This window comes from Callorhinus ursinus, unplaced genomic scaffold, assembly GCF_003265705.2.
Source record: "Callorhinus ursinus isolate GAN/ISIS: 27379988/994484 unplaced genomic scaffold, GSC_fseal_2.0 scaffold40, whole genome shotgun sequence".
Classification (NCBI taxonomy): Eukaryota; Metazoa; Chordata; class Mammalia; order Carnivora; family Otariidae; genus Callorhinus; species Callorhinus ursinus.
The window spans coordinates 6319677-6340307 of record NW_027397102.1 but is presented as its reverse complement, the minus strand read 5'-3'; the positions used below and the strand labels follow the sequence as shown (position 1 = coordinate 6340307).

The following is a 20631-nucleotide window of genomic DNA, read 5'->3' as shown; positions in this document are numbered from 1 at the left end:
TGCACCTTTGGTTCACTACATTTGTATCTTTGGAGTAAATACCTAGTAGTGCAATTCGTGGGCCCTAGGGTAGATCTATTTTCAACTTTTTTGAGGAACCTCCACACTGTATTCTAGAGTGGCTGTACCAGCTAGCATTCCCACCAACAGTGTAGGAAGGTTCCCCTTTCTCCACAACCTCTCCAACATTTGTTGTTTCTTGCCTTGTTAATTTTAGCCATTCTGACTTGTGAGGTGGTATCTCATTGTGGTTTCGATTTCTATTTCCCTGATGCCAAGTGATGTGAAGCATTTTTTCATGTGTCTGATGGCCATTTGTATGTCTTCTTTGAAGAAATCTCTGTTCATGTCTTCTGCCCATTTCTTGATTGGATTATTTGTTCGTTGAGTGTTGATTTGATGTGTTCTTTATAGACTGGGATACTAGCCCTTTACATGATGAGGATTTGCAAATATTTTCTCCCATTCTGTAGGTTGTCTTTTGGTTTTGTCAATTATTTCCATTGCTGTGCAAGAACTTGTTATCTTGATGAGTTCCCAATAGTTCAGTTTTGCTTTTGTTTCCCTTGCTTTTGGAGACATGTCTACCAAGAAGTTACTGTGGCCAAGGTCAAAGAAGTTCCTGCCTGTGTTCTCTAGGATTTTGATGGATTCCTGTCTCACATTTAGGTCGTTCATCCATTTTGAGTCTATTTTTGTGTATGATGTAAGAAAATGGTCCAGTTTCATTCTTCTGCATGTGGCTGTCCAATTTTCCGAACACCATTTGTTGAAGAGACTGTCTTGTTTCCATTGGATATTCTTTCCTGCTTTGTCAAAGATTAGTTGACCATAGAGTTGAGGGTCCATTTCTGGGCTCTCTATTCTGTTCCACTGATCTATGTGTCTGTTTTTCTGCCAGTACCATAGTGTCTTGATGATTACAGCTTTGTAATAGAGCTTGACGTCTGGAATTATGATGCCACCAGCTTTGCTTTTCTTTTTCAACATTCCTTTGGCTATTCGGGGTCTTTTCTGGTTCCATGCAAATTTTAGGATTATTTGTTCCAGCTCTCTGCAAAATGTTAATAGTGGTATTTTGATAGTGATTGCATTGAATGTATAGATTGCTCTAGGTAGCATAGACATTTTAACAATACTTGTTTTTCCAATCCATAACCGTGGAATGTTTCTTTGTGTCTTCTTCAACTTTTTTTAATGAGTGTTGTATAGTTTTCTGAGTACTGGTCCTTTGCCTCTTGGGTTAAGTTTATTCTTTGGTATCTTATGGTTTTGAGTGCAATTGTAAATGGGATCGACTCTTTAATTTATCATTTTTCTGTCTCATTGTTAGTGTATAGAAATGGAACTGATTTCTATGCACTGATTTTATATTCTGCCACATTGCTGAATTCCTGTATGAGTTCTAGCAATTTTGGGGTGGAGTCTTTTGGGTTTTCCACATAGAATATCATGTCATCTGCAAAGAGTGAGTTTGACTTTTTCTTTGCCAATTTCGATGCCTTTTATTTCTTTTTGTTGTCTGATTGCTGAGGCTAGGATTTCTAGTACTATGTTGAACAGCAGTGGTGATAGTGGACATCCCTGCTGTGTTCCTGACCTTAGGGGAAAAGCTCTCAGTTCTTCCCCGATTGAGAGTGATATTTGCTGTGTGCTTTTCATATATGCCTTTTATGATATTGAAATGTGTACCTTCTATCCCTACACTGTGAAGAGTTTTACTCAAGAAAGCATGCTGTACTTTGTCAATTGATTTTTCTGCATCTATTGAGAAGATCATATGGTTCTTGTCCTTTCTTTTATTAATTTGTTGTATCACATTGATTGATTTGTGGATGTTGAGCCACCCTTGCAGCCCAGGAATAAATCCCACATGGTTGTGGTGAATAGTCCTTTTAATGTACTGTTGGATCCTATTGGCTAGTATCTTGGTGAGAATTTTGGCATCCATATTCATCAGGGATGTTGGTCTGTAATTCTGCGTTTTGGTGGGGTCTTTGGTTTTGAGATCAAGGTAATGCTGGCCTCATAGAAAGAATTTGAAAGTTTTCCTTCCATTTCGATTTTTTGAAACAGCTTCAGAAGGATAGGTATTAGTTCTTTAAATGTTTGGTAGAATTCCCCTGTGAAGCCATCTGGCCTGGACTCTTGTTTGTTGGAATATTATTTTTTAAAGATTTTATTTATTTATTTGACAGAGAGAGACACAGCAAGAGAGGGAACACAAGCAGGGGGAGTGGGAGAGGGAGAAGCAGGCTTCCCGTGGAGCAGGGAGCCCGATGCGTGGCTCGATCCCACGACCCTGGGATCATGACCTGAGCTGAAGGCAGACGCTTAACGACTGAGCCACCCAGGCGCCCCTGTTGGGAGATTTTTGATTACTTCTTCAATTTCCTTGCAGGTTATGGGTCTGTTTGTGTTTTCTATTTCTTCCTGGTTCAGTTTTGGTAGGTTATATGTTTCTAGGAATGCATCCACTTCTTCCTGATTGCCTAATTTGTTGGCATATATTTGCTCATAATATGTTTGAAAATTGTTTATATTTCTTCGGTGTTGTGATCTCCCCTCTCTGATTCATGATTTTATTTATTTGGGTACTTTCTCTTTTCTTTTTGGTAAGTCTGACCAGGGGGTTATCAATTTATTAATTCTTTCAAAGAACCAGCTCTTAGTTTCATGATCTGTTCTACTGTTCTTTTGGTTTCTATTTCATTGATTTCTGCTCTGATCTTTATGATTTCTCTTCTCCTGCTGGGTTTAGGCTTTACTTGATGTTTTTTCTCTAGCTCCTTTAGGTGTAGGGTTAGGTTGTGTATTTGAGACCATTCTTGTTTCTTGAGAAAAGCTTGTATTGCTATATACTTTCCTCTTAGGACCACCTTTGCTGCATCCCACAGACTTTGAAGAGTTGTGTTTTCATTTTCATTTGTTTCCATGAATTTTTTTTTAATTCTTTAATTTCCTGGTTACCCATTCATTCTTTAGTAGGATGCCCTTTAGCCTCCATGTATTTGAGTTCTTTCCAAATTTCCTCTTGTGATTGAGTTCCAGTTTCAAAACATTGTGGACTGAAAATATGCAGGCAATGATCCCAGTCTTTTGGTACCAGTTGAGACCTGATTTGTGACCCAGGATATGATCTATTCTGGAGAATGTTCCATGGGCACTAGAGAAAAATATGTGTTCTGTTGCTTTAGGATGGAATGTTCTGAATATATCTGTGAATTCCATTTGGTCCAGGGTGTCATTCAAAGCCCTTGTTTCCTTGTTGATCTTCTGCTTAGATGATCTGTCCATTGCAGTCAGTGGGGTGTTAAAGTCCCCTACTATTATTGTATTATCCATGTGTTTCTTTGATTTTGTTATTATTTGGCTTATATAATTGGTGGCTCCCAAGTTGGGGGCATAAATATTTACTATTGCTAGATCTTCTGGTTGAATAGACCCTTTAATTATGATATAGTGTTCTTTCTCTTATTACAGTCTTTGGTTTAAAACCTAATTTTTCTGATATAAAGATGGCTACCCCACCTTTCTTTTGATGTCCATTAGCATGATAAATTGTTTTCTACCCCCTCAGTTTCAATCAGGAGGTGTTTTTCTGTCTAAAATGAGTCTCTTGCAGACAGCGTATCAGTGGGTCTTGGCTTATGGGGGGGAGGAAGATGGTGGAGGAGTGGTAGTCCTTAGTTTTGTCTGGTACCTGGAATTCAGCTAGATAGCTATCAAATCATTCTGAACACCTGTGAACTCAACCAGAATTCTGTAAAAGAATTGCTGCAATTCTACAAATAGAAAAGCAACCACTTTCTGCAAAAAAAAAGTGAATCCGAGGTGATATATCAGAAGGTATACTGCAGGGAGAGGGAGTGGCCATAAGCCAGCTACCAGAAAGTGATATAATCGTGGAGAGCAAAATCAGAACTTTTAAGTCTGCTCCAGTGAGGGATGCCCCTGCCTGAAAGGCACTCATGTAGTAAAGCCAGGCAGAATTCTAGGTGGATCAGCCTCGTCTCAGGATCCCCAGAGTCAGAACAAATGGCACTGCCTGAGTGTGGCAGAGTTCCCAGGTGTCAGACTGGGGAAGCTGGCTGCAATTAGTGACCCCAGGAGTGGGCTTTCAGCTCAGTGTTGCCATAAACCTAGAACCTCGGCATGGTCTGGTGACTGCTCTTCAAACAGGGGCCCAGCAAGTGGCAGAACAGCACTGAGACCCTCCTCCCTCCCCTGGGAGGAGTGGCACGGGTTCTCGCCACAGGAGTCTGCTAAGTTTGGAGACTCAGACCGGGATTGCATGCCTGAGATGAAAATGCTGGTCACAGCCTGGGTAAACGCAGAGTGCAGACAGAAACAAGGGAGACAAGAGTGATTGTTTTTACCTGAGGGCCCACTGAAGAGTGGTTGCCCAATCCTTCAGCTCTGGGGCTGGAGACTGGGAGGCCACCATTTTCATTCTCATCCTCTAAAGTGACACGGATTTCCTTCAGGGAACAAAAGCCACACAGAGCAATCTGGAACCACTTAACTGAGCCTGGCTTCCCTGGCAAGGATGGTGCAATTCCTCAAGGCAGAGACATCTGAGAATCAGTGCAACATGCCCATCCCCCAGAAGATCAGCAAGAATATTTGGCTAATACCAAGTTTACTGATCACACAGAACTGCAAAACTCCAATGCTAGGGGAAAATAGTATATACAATTCATGCTTCCCCCCCCCCAGGATTCTTTAGTCTTGATTTTATTTTTTTTCCTTTTCCTTTTCAACCAATTTCTTATTTTTATCAACTATTTTTTAAAGTCTTTAATTCTCATTTTTACAGTTACATTCTATCCTTTCATTGTATTTAATTTTATTTTTGTATATATATGTTGTTTTCTTTCTTTACAATTTTGGGATGTAGTTTCTTCTAACAAACCAAAATACACCCAGAATCTAGGGTATTTCTCTTTTCTGTTCACCTGTATGATGATTATATTCTCTCTTTTTTTTTTTTATTTTCTGTTTCAGATCTCTTCTGATTTGTTTAGTGTATATTTCTCTAGGGTCATTGGTATTTTAGTATTTTGTTCTCATCCATCTATTCTCCTCTGGACAGAATGACAACACAGAAAAACTCACCTCAAAAAAGAGAACAAGATTGGGGCGCTGGGTGGCTCAGTCATTAAGAATCTGCCTTCAGCTCAGGTCACGATCCTAGGCTCCTGGGATCAAGTCCCACGTCAGGCTCCCTGCTCCGGGGGAGGCTTACTTCTCCCTCTCCCATTCCCCCTGCTTGTGTTTCCTCTCTCTGTCAAATAAATAAATAAAATCTTAAAAAAAGAGAGAACAAGAGGTAGTAATGACTGCCATAGACCTAATCAGTATGGATATAAGTATGATGTTAGACGTAGAGTTCAGAATAACGATTATAAAGATACTCCCTGTGCTTGAAGAAAAGCATAGAAGACACAAGAGAATCCTTTTCTGAAGAAATGAAAGAACTAAAATCTAATCAGGTCAAAATAAAAAAGGCTATTAATGAGATGCAATAAAAAATGGAGGCTCTAACTATTAGGATAAATAAGGCAGAAGAGAGAATTAGTGATATAGAGACCAAACAGTGCAGAATAAAGAAGCTGAGAGAAAGATAAACAACTACTGGATCATGAGGGGAGAATTCAAGAGATAAGTGATACCATAAGAAGAAACAACATTAGAATAATTGGGATCCCAGAAGAAGGGGGGGCGGAAGGTATATTGGAGCAAATTAAAATGGAGAACTTCCCTAATCTGGGGAAGGAAATGGGCATTCAAGTCCAGGAGGCACAGAGAACCCCCCTCAAAATCAATAAAAATAGGTCAATACCCCAACTGTAATAGTGGACCTTGCAAATTTCAGAGACAGAAAATCCTGAAAGCAGCTCAGGATAAGAGGTCCATAACCTAATAAATAAAAGGGTTTTTTTGGTGGAGTCTTCTGGGTTTTCTATATAGAGTATCATGACATCTGCAAATAGTGAAAGTTTTATTCCTTCCTTGCTGATTTGGATGTCTTTTATTTCTTTTTGTTGTCCAATTACTATGGCTAGGAGGTCCAGTACTATGTTAAATAATAGTGGGAAGAGTGGATATCCCTGTCTTGTTCCTGACCATACAGGACAACCTCTCAGTCTTTCTCCCTTGAGGATGATATTAGCTGTGGGTTTTTCATATATGGCCTTTATTATGTTGAGGTATAGTCCCTCTAACCCCACTTTTTTGAGGGTTTTTATCATGAATGGATACTGTACTTTGTTAAATGCCTTTTCTGCATCTGTTAACAGTATTATATGGTTCTTATCCTTTCTTTTATTAATGTGGTGTACCACATTGATTGATTTGTGAATACTCAACCACCCTTGCAACCCCAGAATAAATCTCACTTGATTCGGATGAATGATTATTTTAATATATTGTTGGATCTGCTTTGCCAATATTTGGTTGAGAATTTCTGTGTCCATGTTCTTCAGGGATACTGACCTATAGTTCTCTTTTTTAGTGACATCTTTATCTGGTTTTGGTATCAGGATAATACTGGCCTCATAGAATGAATTTGGAAGTTTTCCTTCCTTTCCTATTTTTTGGAATAGTTTGAAAATAGCTATTAACTCAAAAACTCCACCAAGATATTGCTAGAACTAATAAACAAATTCAGTAAAGTCGCAGGATAAAAACTCAATATACAGAAATCTGTTGCATTTCTATACACCAATAATAAAGCAGCAGAAAAAGAAAATAAGGAATCAACCCCATTTACCATTGTATCCAAAACAGTAAGATACCTAGGAATAAATCTAACCAAACAGGTGAAAGACCCATACTCTGAAAACTATAAAACACCACTGAAAGAAATTGAGGACACATAGAAATGGAAAGACATTCTATGCTCATGGGTCAGAAGAACAAATATTGTTAAAATGTCATACTATCCAAAGCAATCTACATTTTTAGTGCATCCCTATAAAAATACCAACAGCCTTTTTCACAGAGCTAGAACAAAAATCCTAAAATTTGTATGGAACCACAAAGACTCTGAATAGTGAAAGTAATCTTGAAAAAGAAAAGCAAATTTGGAAGCATCACAGTTCCGGACTTCAAGCTATATTACAAAGCTGTAGTCATCAAGACAGTATGGTACTGGCACCAAAAAAGACACATAGATCAATGGAACAGAAGAGATAACCCAGAAATGAACCCACAGATATATGGTGAATTAATTTTTGACAAAGCAGGGAAGAATATCCAATGGGAAAAAGATAGTCTCTTCAACAAATGGTGTTGGGAAACCTGGACAGCAACATGCAAAAGAATGCAACTGGACCTCTTTCCTAGAGCATGCACAAAAATAAATACAAAATGGATTAAAGACCTAAATGCAAGACCTGAAGCCATAAAAATCCTAGAGTGTTACACAGCCATTAACCTCTTTGACATTGGTTGTAGGAACTTCTTAGTAGATGTCTCCTGAAGAAAATGAAACCAGAATGAAACTGGACCACTTTCTTACACCATACAAAAAAAATAATCAAAATGGATTAAAGACCTACATGAGACAGAAAACCACTAAAATTCTAGAGGAGAACACAGGCAGGAACCTCTTTGACATCAGCCATAGCAACTTCTTTCTAATTATATCTCCTGAGGCAAGGGAAACAAAAGCAAAAATAAACCATTGGGACTTCATCAAAATAAAGAGCTTCTGCACAGCAAAGGAAACAATCAAAAAAACTGAAAGGCAGCCTATGAAATGGAAGAAGATATTTGCAAATGACATATCTGATAAAGGGTTAGTATCTGAAATACATAAAGTACTTATAAAACTCAACACCCAAAACATGAATGAATCAATTTAAGAATGGACAGAAGACATGAATAAACACTTTTCTAAAGAAGACATACAGATGGCCAACAGACACATAAAAAGATACTCATCATTACTCATCATCAAGGAAATACAAATAACTACAATGAGATACCACTTCACACTTGTCAGAATGGCTAAAATCAACACTAGAATAAATAGGTGTCAGGTGAGGATGTGGAGAAAGGGGAATCCTCTTACACTGTTGGTGGGAATTCAAACTGGTGTGGCCACTGTGGAAAACAGTATGGAGATTCCTCAAAAAATTAAAAATAGAACTATCCTATGATCCAGCAATTGCACTGCTAGGTGTTTACCTAAAGAATACAAAATTACTAATTTGAAGGGATACATGCACGCCAATATTTATAGCAGCATTATCTACAATACCCAAATTATGGAAATAGCCCAAATGTCCATTGACTGAGTAATGGATATAGAAGATGTGGTATATATATACAACAGAATATTACTCAGCCATAAAAAAGAATGAAATCTTGCCATTTGCAACAATGTGGATGAGCTAAAGAGTATTATGATAAGCAAAATAAGTCAGCCAGAGTTAGACAAATACCTAATGATTTCACTCATATGTGGAATTTAAGAAACAACAGATGAGCATGGGGGAAAAAGAGAAAGTCATACCAAGAAACAGATTCCCAATTATAGAGAACAAATTAATGGTTACCAGAGGGGAGGCCATTGGGGGGATGGGTTAAATAGGTGATAGGCATTAAAGAGTGCACTTGTGATGAGCATCAGGTGTTGTGTGTTAAGTGTTGAATCACTAAATTGTACACCTGAAACTAATATTATGCTGTATGTTAACTAACTGGAATTTAAATAAAAACTTTAGAAAATTCAAAGTTTTTTATTTAATACGTTTAAATCATGTTTCTAACCTTTTCTTAATATTTTTCTTCTACTCACAATCAAAAACTTCAAAACAAAAGTGACAAATTAGAAGAATGCCCTTTCCTGCTAATAGTTGACCACCATCATCCCAATCCCATATCTTCCACCTGGAAAATAGTAATGGGTTCCTGGCTAATGCAAATAAGTTTACTGAAGGATATTTGCTCTACATGTTCAGATCCAAGCCAAAATGACTTGATTAGTGGGATATTAACCTGAGGATATCATGATCATTTATTTGCAGGAATGAGGCTTATTCCCATAATTAGGAAGCTATCCTGAGTTGTGACAAGAGCCATTTCCATTTCTAGTTTCCTGGGAAATACAGCAGGATCATCACCTGCAGCAATGTCAAGACCTTCTTAGATAGGTTGCTCCTATATCCCACCCTTTGGAAATATTGGGGGGAGGGTTCTCATCCATCATGTAATGTGGTGATGTGAGATTGCTAATGAGCCTCATCAAACAGATGAAGTGGTATTTCTCAAAGGCCCACACACTTCATCATCCCTCTGGTTATTAAGAAATCTAGTCCTTTACTAAGGTCACATTTTGACCTACCAAAACTCACTGTTCCTTTCTTTCTCCTGAAACAGGACAGGAAACAGAATTGGATGGAAGGGTAAGGAAGTGACCATAAAACTCCAATGACTGTCCAAATTCCCTTTCTCTAACTCCAAAACTTATTTGTTCTAAAGAATAGGGATAAGCTGGAACATGATGAGGCCTTTAAGTCTGTATTGCAATTAATAAATGGTTTACTACCTCCCCCTGGCCCAAAGTACCTCAGGTTTGACTCCTAAAACCATATGGTTTTTAAACATAAAAATCAAATTCCCGGGGGCGGAGCAAGATGGCGGAGGAGTAGGAGACCTAGATTTCGTCTGGTCTCAGGAATTCAGCTGAATAGGGATCAAACCATTCTGAACACCTACGAACTCAACAGGAGATCGAACAGGAGAGTAGCAACAACTCTCTGAACAGAGAAGCGACCACTTACTGGAAGGTAGGGCGTGCGGAGAAGTGAATCCGAGGCGATATTCGGGAGGATAGACGGCGGGGGAGGGGCCTCCGCCGGCCGCTTCTGGCAAGTGTTAGAGCCGCGGAGCACAAAATCGGACCTTTTAGAAGTTGGCTCGGCGGAGGGACGTCGCTGCAGTGGCTAAGCGGGGGGTGGAATCCTCCCGGGACAGTGTGGTCTCAGGACCCTTGGGGTCACGGAGAGACTGGGGGTGCCTGAGTGCGCCAGAGCTCCCAGGTATCAGAGCGGGGAAGCCGGCTGCAGAGACGGAGCAGAGCCGCGGGCTCTCAGCTCGGGGTTGCCATAAACTGTGATCTGCGGCCCAGTCGGGGCACGGCTCCCCCAGCAGGGACCCAACAAGCAGCAGATCCGGGGAGACTCCCCTTCCTTCCCGGGGAGGAGCGGTGCGGGAACGCACTGCAGGGATCTGCTGGGTTTGGAGTCTCCGTGAGGGGTCGGGTGCCAGAGATAGCAACGCTCGAGCACAGGCCGGGTGAGCACGGAGTGCAGCCGGAGACCGGGGACACGGGAGTGACTGCTTTTCTCTGGGGACACACTGAGGAGCGGGGCCCCGAGTTCTCAGCTCCTCCGGGTGGAGATTGGGAGGCCACCATTTCTGCCCTGGTCCTCCAAAGCTGTACCGAGAGCTTGCAGGGAACAAAAGCTCCTGAGAACAAACCAGAGCAGCTTCCTTAGCCCGGACCGACAAGGGCGGGGCAATTCCGCCTCCGGCAAAGACATTTGGAAACCACAGCAACAGGCCCCTCCCCCAGAAGATCAGCACAAACAGCCAGCAAGCCAAGACCAAGTTGATCGATCAAGGAGAATGGGAGAACTCCAGCGCTAGGGGAATACTGCACATAGATTCATGGCTTTTTTTTTTTTTTCCATGATCCATTATTTCATCAAAGTTAACTTTTGTTGACTGTTTTTTTTTTATTTTTCTTTTTCCCTTTTTCAACCAACATCTTATCAATCCCTTTTTTAAAAAAAAAAAAACATTTTTTATTTTTCATTTTTAGAGTCATATTTTATCCCTTCATAGTAGTTACCCTTATTTTTGGCATATATATATAAGTTGTTCTCTCTTTAAAATTTTGAGGTACAGTTTCTTCTAACAGGTAAAAATATACCCTAAATCACTAGTGTATGGCTTTGTTCTAGTCTCCTGCCTGATCACATTCTCTCCCTTTTTCCTTTTTTTCTTTTTCTTAAATCTTCTTTCTTTTTTCAAACAACTTATCTTACCAAGTCCTTTTATAAAATCTTTTATAATTTTCATCTTTACAGTCATCTTCCATCCCTTCATTGTATCAACCCTTATTTTGTACATATATGTCTTTCTTCCTTTAAAATTTTAGGAGGCACTTTTTTCTAACAGACCAAAATACGCCCAAAATCTAGTGTGTGGCACTGATCTATGCACTAGCCTGATCATATTTGATCACATTCTGCTTTTTTTGTATTGTTCTGTTTTTGTTTTTATCCTTTTTTTTTCCTTTTTTTTTTCTCTTTCTTTTTTCTTTCTTTCCCTTTCTTTTCCCCTGGTTTCAGGACTTTTCTGATTTGTATACAGTATATTTGCTGGGGACGTTGTAAACCTGTTAGCATTTTGTTCTCTCATTCATCTATTCTCCTCTGGACAAAATGACAAGACGAAAGAAATCACCTCAGCAAAAAGAACAAGAGGTAGTACCGTCAGCCAGGGACCTACTCAATACGGACATTAGTACGATGTCGGACCTAGAGTTCAGAATCATGACTTTAAAGATACTAGCTGGGCTTGAAAAAAGCGTGGAAGTTATTAGAGAAACCCTTTCTGGAGAAATAAAAGAACTAAAATCTAACCAAATCGAAATCAAAAAGGCTATTGATGAGGTGCAATCCAAAATGGGGGCACTAACTGCTAGGATAAATGAGGCAGAAGAGAGAATCAGCAATATAGAAGACCAAATGATGGAAAATAAGGAGGCTGAGAAAAAGAGAGAGAAACAATTACAGGATCACGAGGGCAGAATTCGAGAGATAAGTGATACAATAAGACGAAACAACATTAGAATAATTGGGATCCCAGAAGAAGAAGAGAGAGAGAGAGGGGCAGAAGGTATATTGGAGCAAATTATAGCAGAGAACTTCCCTAATGTGAGGAAGGAAACAGGCATTAAAATCCAGGAGGCACAGAGAACCCCTCTCAAAATCAATAATAATAGGTCAACACCCCGACATCTAATAGTAAAACTTACGAGTCTCAGAGACAAAGAGAAAATCCTGAAAGCAGCTCGGGAGAAGAGATATGTAACCTACAATGGTAGAAACATTAGATTGGCAACAGACCTATCCACAGAGACCTGGCAGGCCAGAAAGGACTGGCAAGATATCTTCAGAGCACTAAACGAGAAAAATATGCAGCCAAGAATACTATATCCAGCTAGGCTATCATTGAAAATAGAAGGAGAGATAAAAAGCTTCCAGAACAAACAAAAACTAAAGGAATTTGCAAACACGAAACCAGCCCTCCAAGAAATATTGAGAGGGGTCCTCTAAGCAAAGAGAGAACCTAAAAGCAGCAAAGAGCAGAAACGAACACAGACAACAGACAGTTAACAGTCACCTTACAGGTAATACAATGGCACTAAATTCATACCTTTCAATAGTTACCCTGAATGTAAATGGGCTCAACGCCCCAATCAAAAGACACAGGCTATCAGATTGGATTAAAAAACAAGACCCATCCATATGCTGTCTGCAAGAGACTCATTTTAGACCCAAAGACACCCCCAGATTGAAAGTGAGGGGGTGGAAAACCATTTACCATGCTAATGGACACCAAAAGAAAGCTGGGGTGGCAATCCTTATATCAGACAAACTAGATTTTAAAACAAAGACTGTAATAAGAGATGAGGAAGGACACTATATCCTACTTAAAGGGTCTATCCAACAAGAAGATCTAACAATAGTAAATATCTATGCCCCGAACATGGGAGCAGCCAATTATATAAGGCAATTAATAACAAAAGCAAAGAAACACATTGACAACAATACAATAATAGTGGGGGACTTTAACACCCCCCTGACTGAGATGGACAGATCATCTAAGCAAAAGATCAACAAGGAAATAAAGACTTTAAATGACACACTGGACCAAATGGACTTCACAGACATATTCAGAACATTCCATCCCAAAGCAACGGAATACACATTCTTCTCTAGTGCCCATGGAACATTCTCCAGAATTGATCACATCCTAGGTCACAAATCAGGTCTCAATAGGTACCAAAAGATTGGGATCATTCCCTGCATATTTTCAGACCACAATGCTTTGAAACTAGAACTCAACCACAAGAGGAAAGTCGGAAAGAACTCAAATACATGGAGGCTAAAGAGCATCCTACTAAAGAATGAATGGGTCAACCAAGAAATTAAAGAAGAATTAAAAAAATTCATGGAAACCAATGAAAATGAAAACACAACTGTTCAAAATCTTTGGGATACAGCAAAGGCAGTCCTGAGAGGAAAGTATATAGCAATACAAGCCTTTCTCAAGAAACAAGAAAGGTCTCAAATACACAACCTAACCCTACACCTAAAGGAGCTGGAGAAAGAACAGCAAATAAAGCCTAAACCCAGCAGGAGAAGAGAAATCATAAAGATCAGAGCAGAAATCAATGAAATAGAAACCAAAAGAACAGTAGAACAGATCAACGAAAGTAGGAGCTGGTTCTTTGAAAGAATTAACAAGATTGATAAACCCCTGGCCAGACTGATCAAAAAGAAAAGAGAAATGACCCAAATCAACAAAATCATGAATGAAAGAGGAGAGATCACAACCAACACCGAAGAAATACAAACAATTCTAAGAACATATTATGAGCAACTCTATGCCAGCAAATTAGATAACCTGGAAGAAATGGGTGCATTCCTAGAGATGTATCAACTACCAAAATTGAACCAGGAAGAAATAGAAAACCGGAACAGACCTATAACCACTAAGGAAATTGAAACAGTCATCAAAAATCTCCCAAGAAACAAAAGCCCAGGGCCAGACGGCTTCCCAGGGGAATTCTATCAGACATTTCAAGAAGAATTAATACCTATTCTCCTGAAACTGTTCCAAAAAATAGAAATGGAAGGGAAACTTCCAAACTCATTTTATGAGGCCAGCATTACCTTGATCCCAAAACCAGACAAAGACCCCATCAAAAAAGAGAATTACAGACCAATATCCTTGATGAACATGGATGCAAAAATTCTCACCAAAATACTAGCCAATAGGATCCAACAGTACATTAAAAGAATTATTCACCATGACCAAGTGGGATTTATTCCTGGGCTGCAAGGCTGGTTCAACATCCGCAAATCAAACAACGTGATACAATACATTAACAAAAGAAAGAGCAAGAATCATATGATCCTCTCAATAGATGCAGAAAAAGCATTTGACAAAGTACAGCATCCTTTCTTGATCAAAACTCTTCAGAGTATAGGGATAGAGGGTACATACCTCAATATCATAAAAGCCATCTATGAAAAACCTACAGCGAATATCATTCTCAATGGGGAAAGACTGAGAGCTTTTCCCCTAAGGTCAGGAACGCGGCAGGGATGTCCATTCTCACCACTGCTATTCAACATAGTATTAGAAGTCCTAGCCACAGCAATCAGACAACAAAAAGAAATCAAAAGCATCCAAATCGGCAAAGAGGAAGTCAAACTCTCACTCTTTGCAGATGATATGATACTGTATGTGGAAAACCCAAAAGACTCCACCCCAAAACTGCTAGAACTCATACAGGAATTCAGTAAAGTAGCAGGATATAAAATCAATGCACAGAAATCAGTGGCATTCCTATACACCAACAACAAGACAGAAGAGAGACAAATCAAGGAGTCTATCCCATTTACAATTGCACTCAAAACCATTAGATACCTAGGAATAAATCTAACCAAAGAGGCAAAGGATCTGTACTCAGAAAACTATAAAATACTCATGAAAGAAATTGAAGAAGACACAAAGAAATGGAAAAACGTTCCATGCTCATGGATTGGGAGAATCAACATTGTGAAGATGTCAATGCTACCTAGAGCAATCTACACATTCAATGCAATCCCCATCAAAATACCATCCACTTTTTTCAAAGAAATGGAACAAATAATCTTAAAATTTGTATGGAACCAGAAGAGACCCAGAATAGCCAGAGGAATACTGAAAAAGAAAAGCAAAGCTGGCGGCATCACAATTCCGGACTTCCAGCTCTATTACAAAGCTGTCATCATCAAGACAGTATGGTACCGGCACAAAAACAGACACATAGATCAATGGAACAGAATCGAGAGCCCAGAAATGGACCCTCAACTCTATGGTCAACTTATTTTTGACAAAGCAGGAAAGAATGTCCAATGGCAAAAAGACAGTCTCTTCAACAAATGGTGTTGGGAAAATTGGACAGCCACATGCAGAAGAATGAAACTGGACCATTTCCTTACACCGCACACAAAAATAGACTCCAAATGGTTGAAAGACCTAAACGTGAGACAGGAGTCCATCAAAATCCTAAAGGAGAACACAGGTAGCAACCTTTTCGACCTTAGCCGCAGCAACTTCTTCCTAGAAACATCGCCAAAGGCACGGGAAGCCCGGGCAAAAATGAACTATTGGGATTTCATCAAGATAAAAAGCTTTTGCACAGCAAAAGAAACAGTCCACAAAACCAAAAGACAACCGACAGAATGGGAGAAAATATTTGCAAATGACATATCAGATAAAGGGCTAGTATCCAAAATCTATAAAGAACTTATGAAACTCAACACCCAAAGAACAAATAATCCAATCAAGAAATGGGCAGAAGACATGAACAGACATTTCTCCAAAGAAGACATCCAAATGACCAACAGGCACATGAAAAAGTGCTCAACATCGCTCGGCATCAGGGAAATCCAAATCAAAACCTCAATGAGATACCACCTCCCACCAGTCAGAATGGCTAAAATTAACAAGTCAGGGAACAACAGGTGTTGGCGGGGATGTGGAGAAAGGGGAACCCTTCTACACTGTTGGTGGGAATGCAAGCTGGTGCAACCACTCTGGAAAACAGTATGGAGGTTCCTCAAACAGTTGAAATTAGAGCTACCGTTCGATCCAGCAATTGCACTACTGGGTATTTACCCCAAAGATACAAATGTAGGGACCCGAAGGGGTACGTGTACCCCGATGTTTATAGCAGCAATGTCCACAATAGCCAAACTATGGAAAGAGCCAAGATGCCCATCGACAGATGAATGGATAAAGAAGAACTGGTATATATACACAATGGAATATTATGCAGCCATCAAAAGGAATGAGATCTTGCCATTTGCAACGACGTGGATGGAACTGGAGGGTGTTATGCTGAGTGAAATAAGTCAATCAGAGAAAGACATGTATCACATGACCTCACTGATATGAGGAAACAAACTGAGTGTTACTGGAGTGGTTGGGGGTGGGAGGGATGGGGTGGCTGGGTGATAGACATTGGGGAGGGTATGTGCTATGGCGAGCGCTGTGAATTGTGCAAGACTGTTGAATCACAGATCTGTACTTCTGAAACAAATAACGCAACATATTTTAAGAAAAAAAGAAGAAGGTAACAGGAGAGGAAGAAAAGGGGAGTATGTCAGAGGGGGAGACGAACCATGAGAGATGATGGACTCTGAAAAACAAACTGAGGGTTCTAGAGGGGAGAGGGGAGGGGGATGGGTTGGCCTGGTGATGGGTATTGAGGAGGGCACGTTCTGCATGGAGCACTGGGTGTTATGAACAAACAATGAATCATGGAACACTGCACCAAAAACTAATGATGTAATATATGGTGATTAACATAACAATAAAAAAGTAAAAAAAAAATCAAATTCCCAGTTTTCTCCTATTACAACATAATTCACATGAATCATTCCAAAAATGCAATTATATCACTAAGGCATTTTCCCGACTTTTCATCAGTAGTGTCTGAGGTTATTATTCCAAACACAAATTTCTAGTAAAAAAAAAATACAGTGATGTGATCATTTATTGGACTTGTAATAGAATTTACTTCCAATGACTTGTCCTCCATAACAGGAGTTAGGGAATTGTCACTTAATTCTGTAAAATTCTGAATCAAGATTTAGAATTTTTCATGGTAGATTATACATGGTACTTTAACTATACTGAAATAAATTGAGCTCAGGATAAAATCTACGTGCCTTACTGTGACTTACAAGACCCTACATGATCTGGCATATGTGTACCTTTTCTCTTAACTCATGGCCTTTGTACTTTCTATTTCCTCTGTCTGGATCATATTTTGCAAAGCTGCCTCCTACTTGTCATTCAGGTGTCAGCTCAAATATCTCTTCAAGAAAAGTCTTCCCTAGCCATCCTATCTAAAGAATAGCCTTTTTCCATCTAGTAATCATCACTATTTGGAATTATTTTTGTTTACTTGTGTTTTGTCTCATGGCACAAGACTGGAAGCTCCATGAAAACAAGGACCTTCTCTCTCCTGTTAATCTAGATTAGTTGGCATATCATAGGTTTGCAGATAAATATTTGGTTCAATTCTTGAACCTGGCAATATGTTGGTAGCATTATCTTTTAGAAACCAGTACATCTAAGGATACTTCCTTCCAGCACATTTATTTTTGTCACATTCACCAATATTTAGCAATAATAATAGAACAATCCTAGTCACTCTGATGTCATTTTATGCATCTATTGGTTCTTTTTCACATTCTGTACCAGAGGTAAAAATAAACAGGACATTTTATCTGTACCACAAAGTCACTTCAAGTAAAAGAGAGAGAAATTGTGACATGATGCTATAAGTTGGTCATTCAGCAAATTTAATAATTGATTAAGAAAAAATACAGATGTGGAAAATTATGCCTTAGGAAACTGAAAGACTTAACACTGAAAAGAGGGCATGTAATTGATCAGGAGTAGTTCCCACCCCCCCCGAAAAAATAGCATGATAAATTAGTCTTATTCTTTCAACTTTTTAAGACAGAGGTGCCTAAACAAATGTCAGAATTGCTATTAGATTAGGGCCTCATCAAAATAAGTTAGGGAAGGTAGACAAAAAGGAAGAGATTCCAAAGAAATGTGCTCTTATAGATAACACAAAATATCTAAGTCTTAGCATTAACTGTCAAAAATAATTTCAATTCAGGGCACCTGGGTGGCTCAGTTGGTTAAGCGACTGCCTTCAGCTCAGGTCATGATCCTGGAGTCTCTGATTCAAGTCCTGCATTGGGCTCCCTGCTTGGCAGGGAGTCTGCTTCGCCCTCTGACCATCCCCCCTCTCATGTACTCTCTCTCTCTCATTTTCTCTCTCTAAAATAAATAAAACCTTTAAAAAAAACTTCATTGAAATATATATATATATCTCAAGAGAATCTTCAATATAAGCAATGATAAAATGCCATAAGGTGTTCTTGAGTATAAACAACAATGTTCTATGAAAATACATTTTTAACTAGAAGGAAAATCTTTTTTTGGTAGTGGTAAATAGTTTGGAAAACATATCTGAAATTATAATCCAATGCTTTTAAAGGGACTCCGGGGGAGCTTGGGAAGATGGTGGAGTAAGAGGACCCTGAACTCACCCTGTCCCATGTTTTCAACTAGATATCATCCACATCCAAGTCAATATATGAGAGTGATCCAAAGACTGGAAGAACAAACTCCACAACTAAATATAAAGAAGCTGCATCTGAAAAGTTAGGAAGATCAGAAAGGCAGAGGGAGGCTGCCCACAGGAAGGACAGAGATATGTGTGAAGAGAGGGCAGAGAAATGGGCCCTCACACCAAGGAGCTCAGATGGGGAAGACTAATCCCCATAATGTTTGGCTTTAAAAACCAGAGGGTTTGAATTCCATGAGTTTGTAAAACCAAGGACTTGGAACCTGAAGCTTTAAAAGTCATTTGACTCAGCACTGGGCAAGCTGTGAGGGCAGTGAGAGCTGAGTAGCTGCCCTTAAAGAGACAGCAGCCTATGTGGAGAGGCAGGATAAAAACAGTAGTTTATACAATGCTGGGGACAAATTGGTGGCAGATCTGTTCCTACCAATTTCTGAGCCTTTGAGGGACTTCTCCAAAAATGAGGGACCTGACAGGTGCCATTTTCCTCCTCTGCCTCCCAGCATAAACAGAGACAGAAGCAGGAGGCAGAGCTGCACAGACACTTGCTACCTAACCTCCTAGCAGTGCACCATGTTCTCCTGAGGAATTTCCCACTCCAAGTTCTCCTGAGGAATTGCCCACTCCAAGCCTGCTAGTCTGGGCCCTGGGCTCAGGGCAAATTTTGTTAAAGCCATGCATGTGCCCTGCCCAGCTACTGGGTGCAGGGTTACCAGCATGCACCATGCACATCTGTGCACCACACCCAGACACACCCAGCCATCCTTGTGCACCCTGCCCCATACTGTACCCTAGGCCACACTAGTCCACAGCTCTAAGTCAAAGCATTGCTTCAAGGGATCTGGCATTGGACTAGTAGCCCAGTGCAAATTTTGCTCACACTGCTGCCCTACTCCCAAGTTCCACAGTGGGCACACCCCTTCAGAGCTGGCCTGACTGGATCCCATTAACACCACAGAGAGCAAGCACAGCCCACAACAGGCAGAGAGTCAGTGTGAAGACTACACTGAAAGGAAAAGTGACTCAAACACAACAGCAGGGCATAAACACACAAAGAATACTCTCATGAAGTGTCAGGTTCTGGTGAACAAGGGACACTGCACTACAGGGTACACCAGGATGTCTCTTAAAGGCCCTTACCTTTAAGACCATGAGATGTAGCTCACATTTCTAACACAGAGAAGTAGGCACAGAAATGTAGACAAATGAGAAGGCAGAAGAATTTATCCCAAATAAAAGAACAGGACAAGGCCACAGCCAGAAACCTAAGCCAAACAGATATAAATAATATGCCTGATAGAGAATTTAAAGCAATGATCATAAGGATACTCACTGGACTTGAGAAACAAGTGGAATACATGAATGAGAACCTTCACACAGAGATAAGGAAGAACGTAGTAGAGAGAAAGGGCACAATAAACAAAATGAGAAACATTCTTGATGGAATGAAGAGAACAATGGAAGAAGAAGAAGAACAAATTAGTAAACTAGAAGACAGAGTAATATAAAGTATTAAAGCAGAAAAAAGAATTATGCAAAATGAGAATAGACTTAAGGAACTCACTGACTCCATTATTAATATTAGTATTACAAAGTATTATAAAAGCCTCAGAAGAAGAAGAGAGAGAAAAGAGGGTAGAAAATGTATGTGAGGGGCGCCTGGGTGGCTCAGTCGTTAAGTGTCTGCCTTCGGCCCAGGTCATGATCCCCAGGTCCTGAGATCAAGCCCTGCATTGCATTGGGCTCCCTGCTCCGCAGGAAGCTTGCTTCTCCCTCTCCCAATCCCCCTGCTTGTGTTCCCTCTCTCGATGTGTCTCTCTCTGTCAAATAAATAAAATCTTAAAAAAAAAATTATTTGAAGAAATAATAGCAGAAAACTTCCCTAATCTGGGGAAGGAAGCAGATATCCAGATCCAAGAGACACCAAGAGCCCCCAACACAATCAACAAAAGCAGATCCGTACCAAGATATTGTAATTAAATTTGTAAAATATAGTGATAAAGAAAAAATTTTAAAAGCAAGACAAAAGAAGTCATTAAATTCTAAGAGAAAACACATAAGAGTAGCAGGAGATTTCTCAACAGAAACTGCAAGCCAGGGTCGCTTGGGTGGTTCAGTCTGCCTTTGGCTTAGGTCATGATCCCAGGGTCCTGGGATTGAGT

General features: G+C 39.9%; 1 protein-coding gene across 1 annotated transcript in view; it reads left to right on the top strand.

The window, feature by feature from the left end:
* BRWD3 (bromodomain and WD repeat domain containing 3) overlaps positions 1-18565 on the top strand; it is a 217390-nt gene extending 198825 nt beyond the window's left edge. The window contains exon 41 of the mRNA XM_073880921.1: positions 18457-18565. Within this exon, the coding sequence (XP_073737022.1) occupies positions 18457-18485 (29 nt within the window). The 3' untranslated portion in view covers positions 18486-18565. The remainder of the gene's footprint in view (positions 1-18456) is intronic.
* The last annotated feature ends 2066 nt before the right edge of the window (positions 18566-20631 follow it).